This window comes from Gymnoscopelus microlampas (genome assembly GCF_963454915.1).
Source record: "Gymnoscopelus microlampas genome assembly, chromosome: 23".
NCBI lineage: Eukaryota > Metazoa > Chordata > Actinopteri > Myctophiformes > Myctophidae > Gymnoscopelus > Gymnoscopelus microlampas.
In genome coordinates, this window is record NC_139960.1 from 20,663,449 (window position 1) to 20,688,067 (window position 24,619).

A 24,619-nucleotide genomic window follows, 5' to 3' on the forward strand; every position below is an offset into this window, starting at 1 on the left:
ATGCTAATCCAATTCATTTTTAATGAGGAAACTGTCAGCTCTTACCGCGAGGCGAAAGAGATAAGCGGCCTGTTGCACTCTGGGAAATCAATAGCGCACTTGTTTATTTTGCTGTTTGAATTGTTGGTGTGTATAAAAACAAACCGTCGGGATATGTCGGCAAGATAAGTGTTGTTTCAAATGCGCTAACTCCTTTGTACACAGCGCGCGCGCGTGTGTGTGTTTGCACGTGCATCACTCCAGAGGAAGATTACCACAAGTTTAACGTTGTAATTAATTTACTCGAAGAGAAAAAGAGGGGAGATATCGTGCAATTGACTGTTTTCTGTATTCTGACCGGCGAGGGAGGCGATGATAAGATGCACAAAGCCAGCTGTGGACTGATCTCAGCGCAGCCTCTGTAAAATTGGACCGGTGTCAGCACCACGCTGCGTTTCAGCCCATTATGACAGTGAGAACAAAAGGGATGGGAGAGGGTTTGTTGGAGAAAAAAAAAAAAACGTTTATTTTAAAACAATAACGGTATCACACATTTGCAGTATCTCCCTATTCCTCGTCCTCTCTATACCGCATTATCCCACCGTATACTGTACTATCTCTTTCTGTACACCATGGCATCTAATTATAGGGTACAGCAAGTCCCCCTCGCTTCTTCTTCCCTACTCCTTCCACGCACACACACACGCACGCACGCACGCACGCACGCACGCACGCACGCACGCACGCACGCACACACACACACACACACACACACACACACACACACACACACACACACACACACACACACACACACACACACACACACACACACACACACACACACACACACCCCGTTTGATTGACTTAGCTAATAAAGCTCTGACCAAACCATTCAGGCATCGTTACATTTTCTGATATGGAGTTTATTAAAGGTCATTACTATTAAGTGGATAGATAGATTCAATATTCCACGCCATACATTTCACAGCCCCGGCTATGATGACTCGCAGTTACTTTATTAAGTTCTGCTGTCGTTACCTTTGACGGGTACGTCTTATAAAGTTATATCACGCCGTATATTTCAGTGGATTGATTAGTGGCTTTTATAAGGTTCTGTCGTTGCGCTGCGCTAAACGGATGCCTGGTTTATTGCGCTGCTTTGACGGCAGACTAGCTAGCTAGAGGTTGGTTTATTAACCCAATAAGACCGGGAAACGCATCTGTGTCACTTTAGATTTCTTTGGCTATTCAAAAATAGCAGATATATAGAAGCTCGTAGCGCCTGCTATTTTTGAAAAATGGTATATATAAATATATATATAAGATTTTTTAAAGCAAACATTTGTAACTCAAATCTTTGCTTCTGGGGATTCCACAAATGTCTTCTAAAATCCTAAAAAAAGAAAAGAAAAATGTACCAGTGGTGCTCAAACCTTTTCATGTCAAGTCATGTCAACCCCCAAAATTATATGTATTTAGTCGCAGACCACCATCTCAAAAATATTTAGTTCCAGGGACCCCCATGAAGCAAAGATTGGAGTTTAAAAATGTTCGCTTTAAAAAATAAGATTTGCAATTTTTTTTACGATTGAAAAAAAAAAAAAGCAGATCTACAAGCTTCAATACCAGCTTGTATATCTGCTATTTTTGTATAGCCCAAGTATAAAATAATGGTTTAAGTGGTTACACTAGATGCGTTCCCGGTTTAAATGGGTTAAGGTCAAAGTGATGACTGGTGACAGCTTATCACAGCACTCCGTCTCCCTCTCTGTGTGTGTGTGTGTGTGTGTGTGAGCTCTGACACCAACGCTGCCGCCTGGATGCTGTCCAATATTAACCTCCACCTCTCCTCCGCTCTATCCCTGCATCCCACCTAGGAAAGGAAACTTGTGAGGACGCACGACCATGGGGTCTAGAGAGATGACAGCTGGCTCATTAAAAGGCAAAGGAGAGGAGACGTGGCGACAGAAAGAAGCTACTGTTTGGCAGCGAGGTGTGTCTGGGAATGCAGAGAGGGCTGAGCGTGAGGAAACGCATTCAGAAACGCGTCTGCGATATGCAAATTTGGAATTGGGGTAAATTTAGGACAAATACGATTCTGTGAGAGAGTAGTGTACGTGTGTGTGTGCACACTCAAGAGATAAGGGGATAAGCTGGTTCAGCGTGGGGCCAAATGATTCAACTTTCAATGACCCCCCCCCCGCCGTAGGCACCTTAATAATTCATCTCATCAACATGTCCTCTCTCTCTCTCTCTCTGTATCTCTCTCTCTCTCTCTCTCTCTCAAAATAGAAATGACTATAGCCAGGGATATTCACACAGGCTACCTAATGCTGTGTGCTTGTGTGTGTGTGTGCGTGCGTGTGCGTGTGCGTGTGCGTGCGCGCGTGCGTGCGTGTGTGTGCCACTCACCATTTGATTTCTCACTATCTGCAGGCTTCATCTGAATGGGGTGGTGCATCTGTGGAAGACAGAATAAAGTCCATTAGAGAGCACTACAGTGCAAGCACGCACACGCGCACACGTACACACACACACACACACACACACACACACACACACACACGCACACACAAACATGTAAGGGATGCCTTACACACAAGTAGACCCCAGCACATTAGGTGCGACGATCGATGCACATGTTTGCTTGTTATCCCATGTGGGTGTTTGATATACTGTGCCTGGCCCGCCAGTGTGAGTGTAGTATACTTTATGACTGTGTGTGTGCTTTGGGATGTTGTGTGTGCGTGTGTTACATTTGTGTGCGTATCTTTTTCTGCACACATGCCAATGACAACACAGTCAACTGCAGCTTATTGGAACCAGTGATTGATCGGGCCAGGGTTGGGTGAGGCGGGTGGGCTTTGCTATTTGATGAAAACAAGGAAACGTTTCAGAGATGATAGGGCCTGTTGCCCTCCCTCCCTCCCTCCCTCCCTGCCTAACTCCTTCCCTTCCTCCCTCCCTCCTTCCTCCCTCCTTCCATGCCAGCCTCCAGCGGCGGAAACTAACTTTTACTCAATACTGTAACTGAGTAAAATTTGGAGGTACTTGGAGTATTTCCTTTTTTCCACTACGTTATACTTCTACTCCACTACGCCTCAGAGACAAACTCCACTAAAATTATCTCGCAAACTTGAATTACTCGTTACTTTGTAGATTCAATATTACAAAACATACATTAACCAATGAATCCCAATTTTATCCTTTGGCTATTCAGAAATAGCAGATCTACAAGCTCACAACGTGTCGCATTGAGCTTGTAGAAAAGACACATTTTGAAAATAATGAGTACTTACTTAAGTATATGTTGATGATAATGCTTTTGTAAAATTTGGAATATAGCCTTTTACTTGTAACAGATCATCTTTATATTGTGATTACTGATACTTTTACTTAAGTTAAATCTGAGTATTTCCTCCAACACAGCCTGCCTCCCTCCTTTTCTGCCCGCCTCCTTCAATCTCTGCTCTGCCCCCCCCCCCCCCCCCCCCGTTTTTTTTATTTTATTCCTGCCATCTCTCTCCTTTATGGGAGATTATATGTCTGTTTGATCTGCAGAGAGATGAATGACAGTGATTCTCCAAATGTAGCCCGGTATCAATCACACTGAGAGTCAAATATATCGTGAGCTCTCTTCCTTCCTTCCTCCCTCCCCCCCCCTCTCTCTCTCTCTCTCTCTCTCTCTCTCTCTCTCTCTCTCTCTCTCCCTCCATCTTTCATGGACACACATCCTGGTGAAAGGATCCGTCTTCGTGTCCTCGCACCACCTGTGCGGTTCAGTGCGTAACCGACCGCAATTGCGGGCAGCGGTGGAAAAAGTACTCAAATGTTTTACTTAAGTAAAAGTATCAATACTGCAGTGTAGAAGTAATCTGTTACAAGTAAAAGTCCGGAATTAAAAATTTGCTTGAGTAAAAGTACAAAAGTATTGGCATCAAAATGTACCAAAAGTAAAAGCACAAAAATGTTTGAAAATAGCAGATCTACAAGCTCACAACGCGTCGCATCGCGACGCGTTGTGAGCTTGTAGATCGGCTATTTTCAAATAGCCTTGGTATAATATAGGGCTATAGTGGTTAAAGTATGTTTTATAATGTAATAATTTATATCTGCAAGGTAACTAGTAACTAAAATTTTCAAATAATTGTAGTGGAGTAAAAGGACAATATTTGCCTCTGAGATGTAGTGGAGTAGAAGTAAAAGTACTGACAATTGGAAATACTCCACTAAAATAAAAACACCTCAAAATTGTACTTAAGTACAGTACTTGAGTAAATGTACTTAGTTACTTTACACCACTGCCTGTGGGGTTCTGTGCGTAACAGACCGCGATGGCGGGCCACGTGTGCACTGCAGGCGCGCACAGGGGCACGTGTGTGTGTGTGCGCGCGCGCACGCGTGCGTAACGGGCCGTGTAAGTGCGTCTGCCACATCTTACCCATAATGCCCCTGGCTCAGTCACACTGTGACAGAAAGGCTTTGATCTTCCAATTCTATCACATACCTTTATCCCCCGCGTCTCTCTCTCTCTTTCTTATACTCTCTCCTTTTCTCTCTCTTTCTCCCCCAGACGCAGGGCTTTTCCCCCCTTTTACAAGCTGCCCATTGATTGATTCGTTCCCCAGCCCTGCCTAACGGTGGCAGTAAACAGTAGAAAAGAGATGATAGAGAGAAGAGACGTGAGAGGAAGGGAAAGAGAGAAGACAAAGAGAAAGGGGGGGAGGGAGTAAAGAAATAGAACATTACTGTACATGGCATCACAGCTAGGGAAGAGGAGGCTATAGAGAGAGTGTGATAGATAGATAGAGTGAGTGAGTGAGAGAGAAAGAGAGCATTCTGTTGTTAAGCCGTGACGTATGTGCTCCGTCAGAACAACTTCCGGGCAGTGTTGCCAGGTCTGCTTGTTATAAGTTTCCCCCAATATTTGATTTGAAAATTGCCGATCTACAAGCTCACAACGCGTCGCATCGCGACGCGTTGTGAGCTTGTAGATCTGCTATTTTCAAATAGCCGATGCATTGGTTTAAAGTGCTCATGTGGCCCACTTTTGGGCTTGTTTTCCTAGACCTGGCTGCTTGTGTCTCTCACGGAATCGGGCAACACTGCTTCCGGGTCCAAGTGTGTGTTTTGCCAATATGCGCAGTGCTGTGTCCCTCGCTGTTTTAACAGATCTGAGACTAAAATAACCACTAAAGTGTCATTCTACCGCTTTCCTGGCAACGACAAAGAGAAGAGGAAATCTTTATTTTATATATATATCTATATATATATAAATATATATAAGTAAATAAATATAAAAAATAAATATTATAATGTTAATAATAAATAATAATAAATAAATATGCATATAAATATATATATTAGCCTACTTTTTACTGTCTATGATATTAGCATTAAGACCATTTTTAACCCTCAATGGTTCATTTCTGAAAAACAAAGTTATTGTAAAAAAAATTACGGGTTCCGACATGTTTACAATGAAGAGTGGACGGCGCTTGGTGCCTCTTGGACCCGGTAGGCGGACTACAATATGACGTCAGACTTAAAAACCGAATAGAGCAGAATAGACAGAGTATCATGTGTTTGGACAGCAACAGGAATAGTCTCTCCTCCCTCAGGCCGGAGCTTGTGATACTGTACAGTGTAAAGTATCACAGTATCACAGTGTACAGTATCACTGACACGAGGACGGACCCCGGCAGGGACATACTGGCCAACGCAGACCCACACGGGTGACGCCACATTACAATCACGAGGCAAACCTCCAAAGTCTTGTCAAGTCATTCCTCGTGAATCCATTTTAAGTTCTTCCTCCGCTCAACATCCGCATCTCTGGCTCATTCTTGGAGAAAAGCATGCAAGCTCACAAGCTCTTGCACGGGTACGCACGTGCACACACACATACCGAACCCACACCCACACACACACTTTTTCTGCCCCAGGTCTAACTACCCAGAATGCCCAGCGGGCTACGACGGCGGTCTCGTTTGATCTCACCGAGCTCCAGCAGATACACACGCAAAACGCGCCTCTGCTAGTGCTCTGCTATCCCACAATTCCACTCACCGCCATTGTGTTTTTATTTCTTGCCTGGCGGCCCCCCCCCGGCCGCAGTGTGCCATTCATTACCCACTCCCCAGGAGTCCTCGGAACACCCACCAAACACTGCACTCTGTCTAATAAAAACTCGACCATTATGTGCTGTGTGTGTGCTGCACGCTAGCTGCTATAGCTTACTTCTGTGCAGGTTTCCAAATGCACAAATGACTTAGTCACGTTGAACTTGGTGTCCTGATTTTGGGCGTGTCATTATAGGTTTCTTTTGGTTCAAAACATTAAGTTATTAATCCATTAAGACCTGAGGCCGATTCTACAAAATGTCTTCTAAATCCTAACTGTTTTTTGAAAACACTTATGCTACTGTCAGTGGTCAGTGGTTCTCAAACTTTTTCATGTCAAGGACCCCAAAATGTATATGAATTTGGCCGCGGACCCCCATCTCAAAACATGTTGTTCCAGGGACCCCCCAGAAGCGAAGATTTTAGTTAAAAAATATATATATATTCAACGATTTGCAGAAAAATTTACAATTTCTCAAAAATAGCAGATCTACAAGCTCATAGTGCGGCACTCAGTGCCGCGCTATGAGCTTGTATATCTGCTATTTTTGAATAGCCAAAGTGTAAAATAATACTTTTTTAGCTCAAATCAAAAAATGGCACAGATGCTTCTAAAACAGCAAATGTCGCTGATCTACAAACTCACAACTCCACGTTGCGAGCTTAATGTAGATCGCCTGTTTTGGCTATTCGTAGTAAGTAGAGCTTACGAGGTTGATGAACAGGGCTCTGCCAAAACAACTCCCTGTCCTCGATGGCAATCTATCTATCTATCTAATCCCCCCTGACATTCATCCCTCCCTCCATCCCCTCTCGTCCTCCAAATTCAGTCACCTTTCTCTCTCCTCTAGACCCCTCTGCCAGGACAGACTCTGTGCCAACGCTGCTCGTTCGGAGCACTTCGGTTGCCACGGTTACGCGTGGCGCAATTGTCTTGATTAGCTTCCTTTGCGCAACGGTACTCAAATGTTTTACTTAAGTAAAAGTATCAATACTGCGATGTAGAAGTACTCTGTTACAAGTAAAAGTCCGGAATTCAAAATGTACTTGAGTAAAAGTACAAAAGTATTGGTATCAAAATGAACTTAAAGTACAAAAAGTAAAAGTACTAAAATGTTTGAAAATAGCAGATCTACAAGCTCACAACGCTTCGCGATGCGACGTGTTGTGAGCGTGTAGATCTGCTATTTTGAAAAAGCCTAGGTAAAAATAGAGCTAAAATGGTTAATGTATGTTTTATAACGTAATCATTTATATCTACAAAGTAACTAGTAACTACATTTTTCAAATAATTGTAGTGGAGTAAAAGTACAATATTTGCCTCTGGGATGTAGTGGAGTAGAAGTAAAAGTATAGACAATTGTACTTAAATACAGTACTTGAGAAAATAATTACTTTACACCACTGGTTATGAGACAAAACATAAATGCGTTAGGGCCTGGGTGATCTGAGTTCCCAGAAGTTTTCGCCAGCTCTCGCATACAAACGGGAGGGGCGAGGAAACTTCCGGGCCAGAGCCCTGGCATTTGTGGGCGGGATGTAACTTACGCTCAGAATCTGAGCGGACACGCCTCTTACCGGTCTGAGAGCTGTGCAACTCGTCTAAACAGTCCGACCAGAGGCAAACAGCAGTACACAACAATGGCGGCCGTCGCTCCTATTTACATGCAACACCCACTGCATGTGGATCCCGCCCCCTTTTCTTCATTGGCTGTTGATTTGAATCAGAACGCAGTGGCCGCGCCCCTGCTGTCCAGGCTCTGAGGAGAAGTCTCCCAGACTAGGGCCTGGGAGGAGTGCAGCACGGGCAGGCGGGGGTTGCACCGCGGCGGCGTGGTGGAACGTTCAAGTGTTTTTGGTCACGGGCGCGTTTGGCTGTGGGCACCTGTGACCTTGTTGTGGGTGCGAGACACCCCCTCTTCTCGCTGCCAGGCAATTATGTCCACGTGAGAACAGTGCCAGCCTGGGGTTATGTGGCAGGCCAGATGTCTGTCTGTCAGACACAACACTAGTCCCCCCACCACCCTGTCTTTCCCCTCTTGTCACCTCCAAAGTAACACACACCCACACACACACACACACACACACACACACACACACACACACACACACACCCACCCACCCACCCACATGCACACAAACATAGTACATGGGATTCGTTTGCGCATGCACTATGCGCAAACTACTCCGTTAGCCACTAAATAGTTCTCACTGGTACACGCAGTGCAAGAAACCCTACACCGCCTAAATGTTAACTGCTGTTCTCAAATTAACATAAGCCCCCCTGGCGCCCCCCTCTCATCACCTGTGGCCTGCCAGGAATGCCCCGGGGTCTTGAAAGGGTAGAAGTCAACTTGCATCATGCTAGCCAGACGAATAACTTGATGCTGCTCACACCGCAGATAGTATGACAGTGTGTGTGTGTGTGTGTGTGTGTGTGTGTGTGTGTGTGTGTGTGTGTGTGTGTGTGTGTGTGCGATCAGTACCGAGCAGGGAGCCTGATCTGTGCGCGAGCGTCCTGCCTGCAAGCTGCCAGCGGCCACGTACCCTCTGCCAGCAGTTGGCACCTCGAAAGAGACACGCGGTCACATGGGCTGGACGTGCGAGCCAAAAGAGGAGAGCTCACATACTGGACGGGACCAGACACCGCTGACCTGCCATCGCTTCGGGTGTATGTGTGTGTGCGTGTGAACATCCGCGTACTGCACCGTACACACACACTCCTCTTTCTCTCTGATGTGATGTAGGTCTACCTTCTGTCTGCCCCATCCCCCCCACCCCCACCGTTCCCTCGCTCTCTCTGTCCTATCTCCTCTGAGAGGGCAAACGTGTGACGGTGAGCTGGTTGCTCAAAGTCAGACAGATGGCTCTCACAGTCGGGATTCAATATTGGTGACCAGTGGCTGGGACGGCCAAATAGACACGCACACACGCACGTGCACGCACACGCACACACACACACACACACACACACACACACACACACACACACGCTGGCCCACATAGTCCTCCCTCCGCCTCCCTCTCGCTCACTCTCCTTCTCAAACACACTAATGTTGATACAGATAAAACATGACTTTAATTCCTTTAAGCAAACAAGTGACGATAAATCAAATTGTCTCTCATAATATCTCCTGTCTAGCACTGCTTAGCACACAGTTAGCCTACATTATCTCCACTTCATTTAGCTCGGTAAACAATTAACACCAGAGAGTGTGTGTGTGAGCCGAATGATTGAGGGATTTGGCTATGCTGTTATTTAGGGATTTGGCTATTAGCTATGCTGTGTCGAGTCCCCCCGCGCTAACAACTCTAAGTATTTAACATAGTTAGCCCGCATTTACAACCGCCCCCCTTCCCTCGAATCAATGGGCTTAAACGGTGCCACCACTACGACAGGAAGGGGGGTTATAGAAGTTAATTTGAAACAAAACGATTAATATTTCCTTTAAGTCTGTGTGCCGATGAGGTTTGCCTTCCTACAGTTCTGTTTGTGATAGCATTTGGGTTTCACTACGGCAATTACGGCCTTTAATTGAATTGATTTCAATAATGAGTCTCTGTAATGACACCACGGTGGGAATGGCTCAGAGAGTGTGTGTGTGTGTGTGTGTGTGTGTGTGTGTTGAGAACACAGAACACATACATACACATGTATATTTCTGTTCTGTCAATTCGGTCAGCTGCCTCCAATTTCGGGCATGGCCTTTATTTTTATAAACCACTTGTCCAAGGTCTAACCTTTCAGCTTGTTGCATAATATCCTCCAGGCTATAACACATGAATGTTTGATGACACAGAAACTGACTGCATGGTGGCTTTAATTACTTAAATCCCTTATATCTGACCCTATAAAGCCTATGGTAGCAAAAATACATCACAGCTTAGTGGCTCAGGGGTAGAGTGGCCGGGTATAGTGAACTGGAAACCGCAAGGTTCAATCCCGGGCTGGGGGGCTCCCCCAGAGTTAGTGTCGAAGTGTCCTTGAGCAAGACGCTGAACCCCTAGTTGCTCCTGATGAGCAGGTTGGTGCCTTGCATTGTTTCCTCTGCCATCGGTGTATGAATGTGTGTGTTGTAATTGTGGGTGAATGTAATGCACAATCTATGTAAAGCGCTTTGGATAAAACCGATATATAAATGCACCATTTACTTAGGAGGGTCATATTTTATGGCAGGTTGTATGTAGTGTTGTACACTTATAAGACGCTCTGGATAAGAGTGTCTGAATTCTAAATGGTCATGCTCACTGTGGCTCCACTCCAGGCCGCCAAAGACCAAACAGTAGTTCAACAGAAAATTGGTCAGTCTGTCAAAGGCAGTTATACCTCATGTCTTTTCTACGAGCAACGCACGCTGCAAAATGGAGCCGCACGCACATACATTCACATCCTGTACATTCACACTCCTTCAAGCGCGTGTGCAAAACTTTACACGTTTGATCCAGACAATGAAGTCCAGAACTGACGACTAGAAGAGGAAAGCTTTCACTCACCCTCGAATGTCTGGTCACAGTCGGCCCTCCCTCATATCAAAACCTCCGTCCATCAATCGGAGACTGAAATAATGTCTCCGCAATGAAACGGGGCTTTTAAACCCTGACCTTGCTGGAGATCTTTTTTTAAACTTTTTTGCAGCCATCTGATGAGGTCTTTGATGTGCCTTTTCACCGCACGAACACACACAACTTTGCATTTGTATTCCGCCAGCGGAGCGTTACTAATTATCTCGCTGGCAGAAAGGTATGGGGGATGGGGGGACCCAAGGAGTGCACGTGCACATACAAATGTGTGTGTGCGTGCGTGCGCGTGTGAGCACGTACGCGTGGCCTTTGTGCAACGGTCGCTTTTTAATGAGCCCTGCGCTTCTTCTTATCAAGCTTTGGCGCTCGCCTCGGCCTCTGTGATCGGCCCACGGTACATCTGGGACATGGGGGCTCGACTGGTCATGTCTGAAGTCCCCCCCCCCCACTGTCTCCCCAATGTCCATGTACATAAAGGCCCCCAAAAAAGCTAAATGATCCCCCTTCTGACAAAAAAAAGACCCAAATCAAAAGGCCCTTTCATCCTCTGGATCGTTTATAGCAGTGGTTCTCAACCAGTGGTCCGGGGACAACCAGTGGTCCTTGAGGGGGTTCCAGGTGGTCCCCAGCTAAATGATGGAGAGTTCACCAAATGGACCCTTATAGATCTTTGACTCCTGAGAGTGTATAATGAAACCAAATGGACCCTTATAGATCTTTAACTCCTGAGAGCGTAAAATGAAACCAAATGGACCCTCACGGGTCCATTTGGTTTCATGATACGCTCTCAGGAGTTAAATGATCGTTAAACATCTGCATTACTTAATTAGAGAATCGTTATTTTGATCAACGTTTGCCTGTTATCTCTCCTATGGCACCAACATCAATACAGCATGGATGGAATTGTGGACAAAATCAAGTCCTGGGTCTCAGAGTCTAAATGTCATCAAATGGTGGTCCGTGGCTCAAATGCAGAATAAATAATGGTGATATGAAAAGGCTTGAAAACCACCGGTTTATAGCAAAGGGAATGAGAGATATAGAGAGAAGGAGAGAAAGAGAGAGAGTCAGAAGGAGAGTGAGCAAACACGTAGACGAGATAACTTTTCGCAGCTATAGAGGACAATCCAGAGGACGTGTCCTATATTGGCTCCTTATCCCACCGCAGCCCCCCCCCCCCCCCCGCATATCTCCCTCCTCCTCCTCCTCCTCCTCCTCCTCCTCCACCTTGGTGCAGCATGCAGCCTTCAGACAGGAGCGCGGGCGTGAGGAGACGTCGGCAATTTAGACATCTGTCGGCCTCTAATGAAGGAGTTCAATTTAGTGAAAAAATCTCAGACAACCTTGTCTGGCAGACTGGCTGACAAGCTTTGACCGGCCGTGTGTATGTGTGTGTGTTTGTTTGTTTGTGTTTTATTGTGTGTGTGTGTGTGTGTGTGTGTGTGTGTGTGTGTGTGTGTGTGTGTGTGTGTGTGTGTGTGTGTGTGTGTGTGTGTGTGTGTGTGTGTACAGTTACTTGTGACTTTGGTAAAAGTAGAAGTACTCATTCAACTAATTACTCAAGTAAAAGTACAGAAAAAGTACAGGCTCTGAAATGTACTTGAAGAGTAAAAGTAAAACGTATTTTTACTGGATGTTTCCCACTAATTACTGTATAATAGAAAAACATTTAAACAAAAAGCAAGCAAATAAATACAACAAACAGCACAACATTTTGTGGTGTTCTATTTTGGCAGAAAGCTTTGTCTGTGTTCGTGTGAGGCTAAAAGGGAGGGACTGTGTCAATGAGGAGCATATTTTTGAACGATCATTTTCAAATCAATGGAGCAACTATTTTTGATATCTCGCCCACCTTTGGAGTTACATCATGGAACTGCAAAACCCAAACCTCTACTGTACCAAAGTGTCCTTGAACTTTAATCACTTACAAAGCTACTAGTCTACCATTTATTTTCAATGGAGCCACAGTCACATGAAGATACAAATCGACACCTGACATTTGTAGCTACTACAAAATGTACAAAACTACAATGCAAGTTGAGTTGGCTTCAACTGCAGCTACAAAACGACCTACAAAAGTGTTGTTTAACCATTTCCTCTCACCTTCACTCTCCACACAATCTCTGCTTCCAGATACACTGTGTCTCTTTGTAGTTGTGTGCACTTTGCAGCTACCAAGGTGAGCAACGCAGCATTTAAACCCTATATACTCTATCACATGAAAAATAGCGAAAATAATATCACAATTGTGATGCATTGTGAGCTTGTAGATCTGCTATTTTCAAAAATGTGGACTTTTTTCTAATTGTGAAACTTGGATGTGCTGATATCACAATTAGCTCTGACTTTTACAATTAGTTTATAGTGGAAATACAATACATTGTGCAGCCATAGTGTACACACGTGTTTGAGTGTGCCGTGTGTGTAATGCATGCACACAACCTATAATAAATAATTGATTTTCAAGAACACAGAAAATAGCAGACCTACAAGCTTAAAACACGTTGCATTAAGACTTTATGAGCTTGAAGATCATGCTATTTTTAGCATGACATCATTGTACGACAAGTACTCAAGTAAGTATAAACTAGCAATCAATAGAACAGGGGTGGGCAACTATGATGATGGAGAGGGCCACTATATTTCCACACTCACTCCAGAGGGCCACATTGCATACTGTCAGGCAGAAACCTATTATCTCCGTATTTTAACTTTTTTCGTAAATGAATGCCGTACTTTACCATACTGTCACTCAAAAGTAGCAAAAATAGCCGATCTACAAGCTCAAAACTGCGACACGTTTGAGCTTGTAGATCTGCTATTTTTGAATTGGAATCCTGAAAAGGAACATTTTCCTTTCATTTCAAATGCGTTTAGTTATACTTTACTTTATGAACTTAAATACAAATACATCGGACATAGAAAAGACAATAGAATTTTAATACCAGTCATTAAGCTATACTAATACAGACTGAAGTAATTAAAGCGGGTCATGTTTGCATGTTTGGAATTGTAACAGCTGAAATCAATAATATATCAGTATTACAATATTAACCCGTGGGACGCATTAAGTGAAGGTGGGGGCCGCATGTGGCCCCCGGTCCGCCAGTTGCCCATGTATGCAATAGAATATTCGCTAAAAAGATAATCGATGGTTACAGCCGTAATGTTCACCGCCGCCACAGTGCCAGCATAGCTACTAACCCTGCACTGCTCAATCATGGCAGACAGTCAACCGCTTGTGCCCTCACCCAACATGGCTGCCAGTCGGCACTGCCAGCAACCAGCGGCTATATCTACGATGTGGCCTCGGCCCAACTTTGACTGTGATTGCATCTCTCCCCCATCAGGGCGTCCGGATTGCGGGGAAAGAACGAGAGAGAGAGAGAGAGAGAGAGAGAGAGAGAGAGAGAGAAAGAGTGCCAGTATAAACATTGTTCCGTTGGCTTTTTACAAGCGAGGGGAGAGCGAGGAAGTTAATAAGCAGGTATTGGTTTTTAACTGCGGCCCGTTTATTGCTTTGCCCTCGAGCGTGCTGGAGTGCTCTACTCTCCACTCTTTCCGTTCCATCTGCGGATCACCTCCGCTCACCTCTCTGTCTCTCTCTCAGTCCTCTTGCCATCCTTTCATCTCACCTCAGCAATTAAGTCACTGTGCTCATCGTCCATTTGGGTGACTCATCTCGTCTGCCTGTGTCCTGCCGCCTCTCTCTCTCCCTTTCTTTTCCCAGGGCAAGGTTGTCTGGTTATCCAACTTTGTCCTATTTCCGATTTGGCCGCAGAGACCATATTCAATGCGATAAACCCTGCAAAATCACTTAAACCTTTAAGCCCGGGAAAGCAGCGTTTGTGTCACTTTAAGATTTATTTGGCTTTGGAAGATTTGCATTACAAATGTCCGCTAAAAATAAATAAATAAATATATATATACATATTTGCACAAATGTTCATGATTCTTAAAAAATAGCAGATCTACAAGCTCATAGCGTGGCACACTAAAAATGACACACAGTATGCGTTCCCGGTCTTAAAGGGTTAAACCGCGGCCATTCTGTGTCTATTGGTTCAGCCCGTTGTGCGAACTGTGTTTTTCCTTGTCACATGTGATTTGCGACCAAAGGGTACAGGAGATGAAAGCTGGCATGGATAATGCCTAGAACGACAGAGAATAAGAGAGAGAGAGAGAGAGAGAGAGAGAGAGAGAGAAGGAGGGCGATTTCGTTACCATAATCCTAAAAAGTGCTAACGCATGTGTCTTCTTCACGGCTATTTCACACCTACACGGGGGTGAAAGTGGCTTGAAGTTCTTGCCGGAACTATACCCCAAGCAACCTCCATGTCCTCATGTTGTTTTCCTCATTCATGCATCCCTGAACACATGCATTCAATTTCATCATGTCTGTACAGTAATGGTGTAGAAATTGCAAGCACATGATAACATGTCTAGAAAATGATTTATTCAAATCAAATAGTAATGTGTTAATGATGACACAAAACTTCAATATCAATTTCAAACTGAACAATTGGCCTACTTTTCTTTGAAATGACAAATTACAAATGTGTTAAAACAAAGAATCTATATGAATATCAATATCAAAATCAAAACTAATTTCTTAGAAATTACAAGCACATAAAGCACTTAATATAATGTATGAACGTACAGGAATAATACATCACACGCACCATTTCCAAGCACTAGTGTTTTGCTGTGATCTATTTACTGCTCAGTGATCTGCTCTGGCGTGTAGAGCCCGTCTACTATATCAGGTCATTTGCACACACACACACACACAGGCACGCACAATGGCCGTTTCCGTATCCGTTCTAGACCGGACGTGCAACCTGAAATGCAAACTGAGTCCAGTCTAGTTGCTCCACGTTTGCGCACCACAGACAAAACAACAAAACCTCTCCGTGGAGTGAATAAACATCGAAAACAGCACGGGTTATGTTGACGCTAACACACTGGAATGATTTAGCACTTTATAATAAAACGAACACTTATGTTGACCTAACGTCAGTACGTGTGTTTTCTTGTTGGACATGCGTTAGTGGCAGGGTTTAATATCTACTTTTAACACACTTATTCCACGAGCAATTAACACTAACACCATGACTCTACAAGGAAAAAACAAGCTTGACTCCGAGTCAAATGGCGCACGAGCAACGGATTCTGCTTATAGCCCTTGCGAGATACCATCAGCATCCACCCTATCCTGCCCAGGAGGCCTATCCACTGATCTGACTGGGGAAAGGCGGCCGGTGAAGGCACTCGACTGGTGAGAATCCAGTTAGCCGGCGCAGCCAAGTAGAGAGCAAGGAAAGGCGCCAATAGCCCCGACCGGAGGATTTAGGGGCCTTTAAATATCCACCGAAGACTAAGAGACAGAAGGAGGCGGGAGGGGGGGGGGGGAATAAATTCCTATCCACTCCCTCTCTCCCCCTTGCTCCAGGGCTAGGGGAGAGAACAGTGGAGCTATCAGACCAGATATTGTCCTTTTGTAGCTAACATTAAAACTAAGGATACGAGAAAGAGCTGCATAGGCTGTGTTGGACACTTCTTTGACAATTCTTAGTGATGTAAGTTCATAAAGTTCACGATACATTTTGTGTTGCAGAAGTGTCGGCGAGAGGGGATATAATAGTATGGCTCAAGTACTTTAATCATGATGCTGAAATACTGCTTGTCCACAACTGCATACCACCCCCTCCAATGCTATAGTTATGTATTTTTATGTTTTATGTTGTTGTTGAGAAGCCGCTAATCAAAGACAATTTTCTATCTCTATGTGGATGGAGAATCTTTTTTTTTTATTATCTTGAATCTCGCCATTTCTAAGACTGACTGACAAAAAAGATATCTGTATATTTCACAGTCAGTCATGGACCCTTACGTTATGTTTTCAACTCTTTGAGAGATAAACGAACACTCTGGATTTTGTGCAAAAGTGTCCAACGGTAGACATGCAGACAGATAAACGTGCAATGTGCACTCAAACACGTACGCACGCACGCACGCACGCACACGCGCACGCACACACACACACACACACACACACACACACACACACACACACACACACACACACACACACACACACACACACACACACACACACACACACACACAGGAGCGCAAACACTAGAGCAGAAAGGTGTCAGTGGTATGAGAGGGCTTCGGGGGTGCTGCTGTGAGTGTGTGATTAGAGGAGGTGTAGGCAGAGAGGAGACCTGAGGACGCACACTTACCCCCGTTAAGGTCTTTATGTTATGCAGTGCATTCTGGGCTTCAAGGGCGGCTTTCCTTGTGTAATATGTGACAAAACAGCAGCCTGGGGGGGAGGGAGAGAGAGAGAGAGAGGGAGACACAGGTAAGTAACAAGGAACAACAAAGAGATATTTACTTTCTTCATCCACTCGGACTTGCCGGTCGACACCATATAGACGCCAGACGAACGAAGGACAAAACAACCTGACAGAGAGGAAGAACATACAGTATAGTTTTGGATTCACTTCAGTGGTAATGGCTTGAGCCTCTCTCATGCACGCGCACACACGTACAGTATGCACTCAGTAGTGGAAAAAGTACTGACATTTTTTACTTAAGTAAAAGTATCAATACCACAATGTAGAAGTACTCTGTTACAAGTAAAAGGGCCGTGTTCAAAATGTTACTTGAGTAAAAGTACAAAAGTATTGGCATCAAAATATACTTAAAGTACCAAAAGTAAGAGTACCAAAATGTTTGAAAATAGCAGATCTGCAAGCTCGCGATGCGATGTGTTGTGGGCTTGTATATCTGCTGTATATCTACAAAGTAACTAGTAACTAAAGCTTTCAAATAATTGTAGTGGAGTAAAAGTACAATATTTGCCTCTGAGATGTAGTGGAGTAAAAGTAAAAGTATTGACAATTGGAAATACTCCAGTAAAGTAAAATTACCTCAACATTGTACTTAAGTACAGTACTTGAGTAAATGTACTTGGCTACTTTACACCACTGTATGCACCGTATGCACACATACACAGACACAGAAAGAGAGAGAGAGAGGGAGAAGAGGGGGCTGTCTCATCATTAATCCTTCCATAATCCCCGCAGAGGAGGGCTGAAACAATGGAGCTGTGGGCCATTCTCAGTCAGCAGCAGCACAGAAAACAATTAAAACTGCAGAGTCAGTCAGACAGAGACAGCAGGAGACACTGATGTCAGACACATGGAAATGACTCTATTTGGTCTGTGCGGGGCATCTCCCCCTCATATCCTGGACATCTGCCCTTATGACTCGTGCCCTGCAGTGCATCTCAGGGTAACCGGAAGGCTCGCCCCAAAACACGCTCGCCCCCATTTCTAAGACTGACTGACAGCTGCACTGACAGCCATTACAAAAAAGATATCTAGATATTTTACAGTCAGTCATGGACCCTTACGTTTTTGACTCTTTGAGAGATAAATGAACACTCCAGATTTTGAGCACGCACACATGCACACGCGCACCCACCCACCCACCCACCCACCCACACACACACACACACACACACACACACACACACACACACACACACACACACACACACACACACACACACACACACACACACACACACACACACACACACACACACACACACACACTGTTTTTCAGCAGACCAGCGGTTCTTGTATTCTTGTATTTATTTTACTGAGGATAAGCTTAGAAATAAGTTTAGGGTTAGGCATAGTTTTACTGAGGTTAAGTTTAGGAATAAGGTTATAGGTTTAGGCATAGTTTACTGAGGTTACGTTTAGGAATACCAGGTGAATACCGCCGGATTTGCCCCGGGGCGACTGTGTTTTGGGGCGAGCGTTTTGGTGTTCCATCTCAGTGGTGCGCACATCTGGAGTAGGTTTAGCATCCACACATCCCAAAGTCCCTTTGATGAGGCGGTGAGGCATAATGCAGCTGAATTCCCGCGGAGTCCTCTGAGTACCGGGGCTGCTGAGTAATTGGCCCTTAGCCTAGCATTAGCGACGTGATGTGCATCACGATTTTGTATGGTGCGCGGCCCGGGCCGGCGCATTAGCGGGGATAACTCTTAGCTTAGCGCTAGAGCACGGCTGTTATGATTCCCGCGCGAGCAGGATCTCTGTTAACATAGCTTTGGAGGTATTATGATTTGGTTGTCGAACAAGGTGGCGGGAGCGTTAACTTGCAGAATGCTAGTGGTGTTTATTATGCTTTGTGCACCAAGCTAATGCACGGCTAATGCAGCCGGTGTGCGTGTCGGACAGGCAGAGCACGATTGCACTATTATCATATATCATAATACATACTGTATATAATACCCATTCAATCCAGGAACGCATCAGTGTTATTTTAGATTTGAGCTATAACCATTCTTTTATACTTTTGGCTATTAAAAAATAGCACATATCCAAGGCTCGGTGCCGTGCTATGAACATGTAGATCTGCTATTTTTGAAAAATCTTGAAAATGTGTGCAAATCTTTCAATATATATATATATTTTTAAAGCAAACATTTGTAACTGAAATCTTTGCTTCTGGGGGTCCCTGGAACAAAACATTTTCAGATGGGGGTCGGGGCAACTACATATCATTTTGGAGGTCCTTGACATGAAAAAGCTCGAGAATCACTGATATAGCAACATAGGTTTTCCAGAACACTGTTAGGATTTAGAAGACATTTTGTAGAATGGGAACCTCAGGCCTGAACGGGTTAAGATTCCAGTTGCGCCTATGTTCAAGCAGGCCTCTGGTGTGGGATTAGCAATTCCAATAGCAAACCGCATGGGGCCAGCTCATTGGTTAGCGGGGTGAATTACGATTCCGATGGCATTTTGCATATTATGTGTACGTGGGAGGGTTAGCTTTTGGTGTGGCGTTAGCGATTCCGCAGGCATATAGAGTGTATACGAGGAGGGCTTGGCTGTTAGCGGGGCCTTAGCACTGCTTTTTGTCATTCCCATGGTGTAGCTGGGGCCTGAGAGGCTCAGCCATGCAGCATGTGGCGGAACGTCCCAGGTGGTGGGCTGTCAAGACAAGGATCAAAGAGCAGAGTGGACCTCACACGCTCACACGCACACACGCACACGCACACACACACACACACACACACACACACACACACACACACACACACACACACACAGGAGCTTGTGTTCTCTGCAGAAGTGTTGCACCTATTTAAGAGTCAACGCACTCCCAGCTCAACACACAGCAGTGGTGAGCCAATGAGAATATATTATGTGTTCATGTTTATGTGTGGCTTTCTCCATGTTACAAAAAGTAGCATCTTTTGGCAACAACCTCCCGGCACCAAATATATGAACACAATACTGCAAATTTACCACTTAAAGCCGGGCATACGCGACCGAGAGAGACAAGGAGAAAGACGTGGAGTGAATGAGAGGACTATTGACATAGCAACCCGTATGGATGCTTTTGACAGCCGAGGCTTGTCGATATGTGGCAAGAACATGACTGTTTGTCCGTTACCACAGCAAGTTTCACCCATTAAGACCGGGAAAGCATCTGTGTCATTTTAGATTTCTTTGGTTATTCAAAAATAGCAGATATAATATGAGCTTGTAGATCTGCTATTTTTGGAAAAATCGTGAAAATGTATGCAAATCTTTGAATATATGTGTATTTTTAAAGCGAACATTTTTAAATCCAATCTTTGCTTCTGGGGGTCCCTGGAACAAAATATTTTGAGATGCGGGTCCACGGCCAAATACATATAATTTTGGATTAAGAATTTAGAAATCATTTTTGGATATGTGGAAATAGTTGATCTACAAGCTCACAATGTATAGTGATGGGAGGCATTGTGAGCTTGTAGATAAAATACGTTTTGATCCCAAAATGTAATACATTTTCACCTAGAATTGCATAAAATAGGAACGCCAGCTTGAAGTGGTGAACATGGATGAGTAATTCATGTCCGTTGGGCAGACAACTGTCTGTGTATGCGTGCTCCCCTCAACACAAACATTTACCTGAAGGCTGAGATGGCTCAAAGTTGTTGTAAAGGAACACAATCGAGTCGACACACATACCACACACACAAACCCAGTGTAAGAGGGGGAAAATGCATAATACATCCGTGTGTGTGTGTGTGTGTGTGTGTGTGTGTGTGTGTGCGTGCGTGCGTGCGTGCGTGGATATACCAGTGCATGTTTCATGTGTATTTCATGTGTGCTTGAACACTGGTGCGTGACTGGATGGGTGTTTGTGGAGAGAGGAGAAAAAAAAGGAAAAAGCATGAGAATAACAGAGGCCGTGAATGGAATGGGAAGCAGCGCAGGGAGCTGCTTGGATTCATAAATGCTTCATGGAGACTGAAGTAGGCCTTTGACTGACTGAAAGGCCGCGGCCCCCCTCCGCCACGGCCCAGAGATCAACCATACCAACCACCGACCGCAGGTCAATGCAGGCTTCCCAGGCCAGGTCAGAGGAGGTGAGAGCCGGGTTTGAAAAGGTAAGAAGAGCCGGGGGGGGGGGGTTCTTGGTTGTGTCAAGAAGTCAAGAAGCTGAATAGAATCTATGCACAGCAGCCATATCGGCAGGAAACTGGGCCTCTTCCTTGCTTCCTTCACAGGTGTTACCAATGACACTAATGAAGGCTCAGTTCCATTCTGGCCAAACAGAGTCAGGGTGCTGATATTGTGCATGTTGGCTCACTGGAAACACTCTGCCACACCAGTGGGTCTCAAAGTGTGGTCCAGGACTCCAGGACTGGTACCCTCATGGTTCCTTGAGGGGGTTCCAAATGGCCCCCATATGGGTGTGTAACTCTGAGAGTGTACAAATGGAACCACGGACAAAAGGGTCCATTTGGTTCCATTTGTACACTCTCAGAGTTATGGGGGTCCTTGAAATAGAACCACTGTGCTCCACTAAATGGAACAGAGCCTACCGTTTTGCAATACGACGGTATCGCGTACCTAAAATAACTGTGAGCTTGTAGATCTGCTATTTGCGCTGCAAGACACCATCGTACAACACAGTATAAATAAACCGTGGAGGCTTATGACTCGCATTATTCCTTTCTACGCCGTGATTCAGCGAAAACCCGCCCTTAGACCCGCCCTACCTGGCTCTGATTGGCTTTCTGGCAGAAAGCGGCCAGGTTAGATAAAAAACATTCAAAAGTGTGACACAACAGTAAGCGCTGATTGTGTTGAAGAAGACGTTTCTCAGCTCCAACATGGTGACCGCCGACATGGGACCGCCGACATTTGGATGGCGGTTTCCGGGTTCGGTTTGAGAGCCGTTACACTCCCGCTCTTTACCCCACATCCCAAGCACCCCACAATGGGCCATGGTGTGGTGTGAAGCCCCCCCCCCCTCTCCTCCAGCCCTTGGGGCTCCGCTCAACTGCTGACCCACATTAAATACACTCTACTGCAATTACTGCTCACACGGCCCTCTGGGTGGCATGGGACATACTGTACACACTCTCTCTCTCTCTCTCTCTCTCTCTCTTTATACTACTCTCTCTCTCTCTATCTCTCACACTGTCGTTCTCTCTCTCTCTACAGTCCTGACATTGACTGACAACGCTGGGAGAAAAGCGGAGACAAATTGTGCATTTGATTTCGACTGTAATTAGAACAGCGGTCAGGCAGATGGAAAAAAGGGAGTGGGCAACAGCGTTGATTTTGACAACAAATTTTGATTCAGTTTTAGTCATAGTCTTTTGAATAACATTCCATTTAGTTTTAGTCATATTTCAGTCATCTAGAATGTTTTAGTTTTTGTCTAGTTTCAGTCGACTAAATACCATAAGGTTATAGTCGACTAAATCTACAGTTGATTTAGTCGACTACAATGTATTTTGGCGGTGCCTTGATGGCGTCGTAATGGCTGATTTTACACTTGGTTGCATGCTGAAAATAGCCGATCTACAAGCTCACAACGCGTCGCAGCGGGACGCGTTGTGAGCTTGTAGATCGGCTATTTTCAGAGCACAACACCCGAGCGCAACCAAACATAAAATGACTTGTCTTTTAGTTCTACTGGATCTCTTCTCCACTAGTCCCTCACTAACATTTTAGTCTAGTTTTTAGTCTTAGTCATCATAGCTTTTTATTTCGTTTTCGTCAGTGAAAAAAGGTAGTCGACGGAACATTTTTCGTTTTAGTAGACGAAATCAACACTGGTGGGCAGGGCAATACACAGAAAGAAATCCTGGGTGTACAAATGTAACACTCCGGTCCCTTTACTTCCATTTGCACACTCTCAGAGTTAAATTAACACCGAGGATTAACTGTGTAGGCTGATGACTTCAAACAATGCTGTGTTCCTGGCAAAACAATTGGCTTGGCGTTCTAATCCTGTTTCCACGCGACCCACACCGGCTCTCAGCACTTCAGAGGTATATAATTTATATACAATCCACTAGTTACTTTGGTGGAGCACCACCAATGTCACCCTGCAAATCCCCCCCCCCCCTCCCTCCCTCCATGCAGCACACATGAGCACTTTCTGGAATCAAAGCTGCCTTCTGGCCGACCCCCGAACGCTTAGAAAGATCCAGAAAGCCCAGAAAGATTCCAGCCTCACTCTGTGCTGCGAACCCAGCGACCGACTGAGTACTGAGGCATGCAAAAGTATGAACACGCACACGCGCACACACGCGCACACACACACACACACACACACACACACACACACACACACACACACACACACACACACACACACACACACACACACACACACACACACACACACACACACACACACACACACACACACACACACACACACACACAGAAAAACAAATGTGACAAGCAGGCACCAACAAAAGACAGTGACACAGGCACGTAGATACCCCCCCACACACACCCACAGGCACACGCACACACGCCCACATACACACAAACGTATGTGGCACAGTCCCCTATCCCATTTAAATCCACCTGCAGTGTGGCTCTCTAATTGGGCCCGTGGCTGTCCGCTAACAAAGCTAACGTCTTGTTAAAGGCAATATAATTGCCTGCTTTGCTTTAGGAAAGAATGAAATAAATAAGTCTTGCGTCTCAGGTCGGCCCTGTCTCAACTGAATCCATTAAAGCAGATAATTGCCTTGGACGTTAAGCATTGAGCGAGAGTATGCGGCTGGCTTGTAATTTCAAAGCAAAATGTCTGCAACTGGACGGCAGCAAGCTGCTGGATACTACACCAGGAAAACTCTGGAAGAGAGATTTCATCATGGTGGTGAAGGAGAATCAAATTCTCTTATAGCTGACAAATTTGTTTGTGTGTGTGTGTGTGTGTGTGTGTGTGTGTGTGTGTCTGTGTCTTTTTGTCTGTGTGACTGAACACATTTCTTTGTCTAAATGTGCTTGAAATCCTGTGTGTGCGACTGTGCGTGTGTGTGTCAAAATAGATGCGTATTTCTGCCTGTGTGTGTGTGTGTGTGTGTGTGTGTGTGTGTGTGTGTGTGTGTGTGTGTGTGTGTGTGTGTGTGTGTGTGTGTGTGTGTGTGTGTGTGTGTATGTGCGTGCGCGTGTGTGAACACATTAGTTACTCAAAGCTTGAAATGATTTTGCAATTGTTCCACTCTGCACAGAAATTGAATTATTTTGTAGCTGTTTTTGCATTCAGAGATAGCTTTCCTGAGCCAGAGGTGAATACAATAAAACTCTGGATCATCTCATTGCTTTTTCCATGAGACAAAACTGAACGCTACAGCACACTCCAACTCGCTGTCAGACGCCTATTAAGACCAACACTTGCGCCAAACCAAAGTTGAGTGAGTCACCTTTCTCCTCAACACACTATCCCTGACATCCCGATTTTAGGCATTTCATTGCAGGTGAAAATATACTAAAACTTTCCAAATCTTTAAAAGTTTTATTTTCATAAAAATAGCCTATCTATTTTCGCTATTTGTTGTATGACCAAGTAGGCTACTGTATACAGTGGTGTAAAGTAACTAAGTACATTTACTCAAGTACTGTACTTACTTCTACTCCACTACATCTCAG

General features: G+C 44.9%; 1 protein-coding gene across 3 annotated transcripts in view; it reads right to left on the minus strand.

Moving 5' to 3' along the window:
* The window catches only part of LOC311040328 (CUGBP Elav-like family member 2), a 70,358-nt gene that overhangs the window by 40,782 nt on the left and 4,957 nt on the right, over nucleotides 1-24,619 (minus strand). For all 3 annotated transcript variants that reach the window (XM_084050540.1, XM_084050539.1, XM_084050538.1), the window contains exons 2-3: nucleotides 16,874-16,956; nucleotides 2,395-2,443 (exon numbers count right to left, since the gene is read on the minus strand). In XM_084050540.1, coding sequence (XP_083906666.1) covers nucleotides 2,395-2,443; nucleotides 16,874-16,956 — 132 coding nt within the window. The remainder of the gene's footprint in view (nucleotides 1-2,394; nucleotides 2,444-16,873; nucleotides 16,957-24,619) is intronic.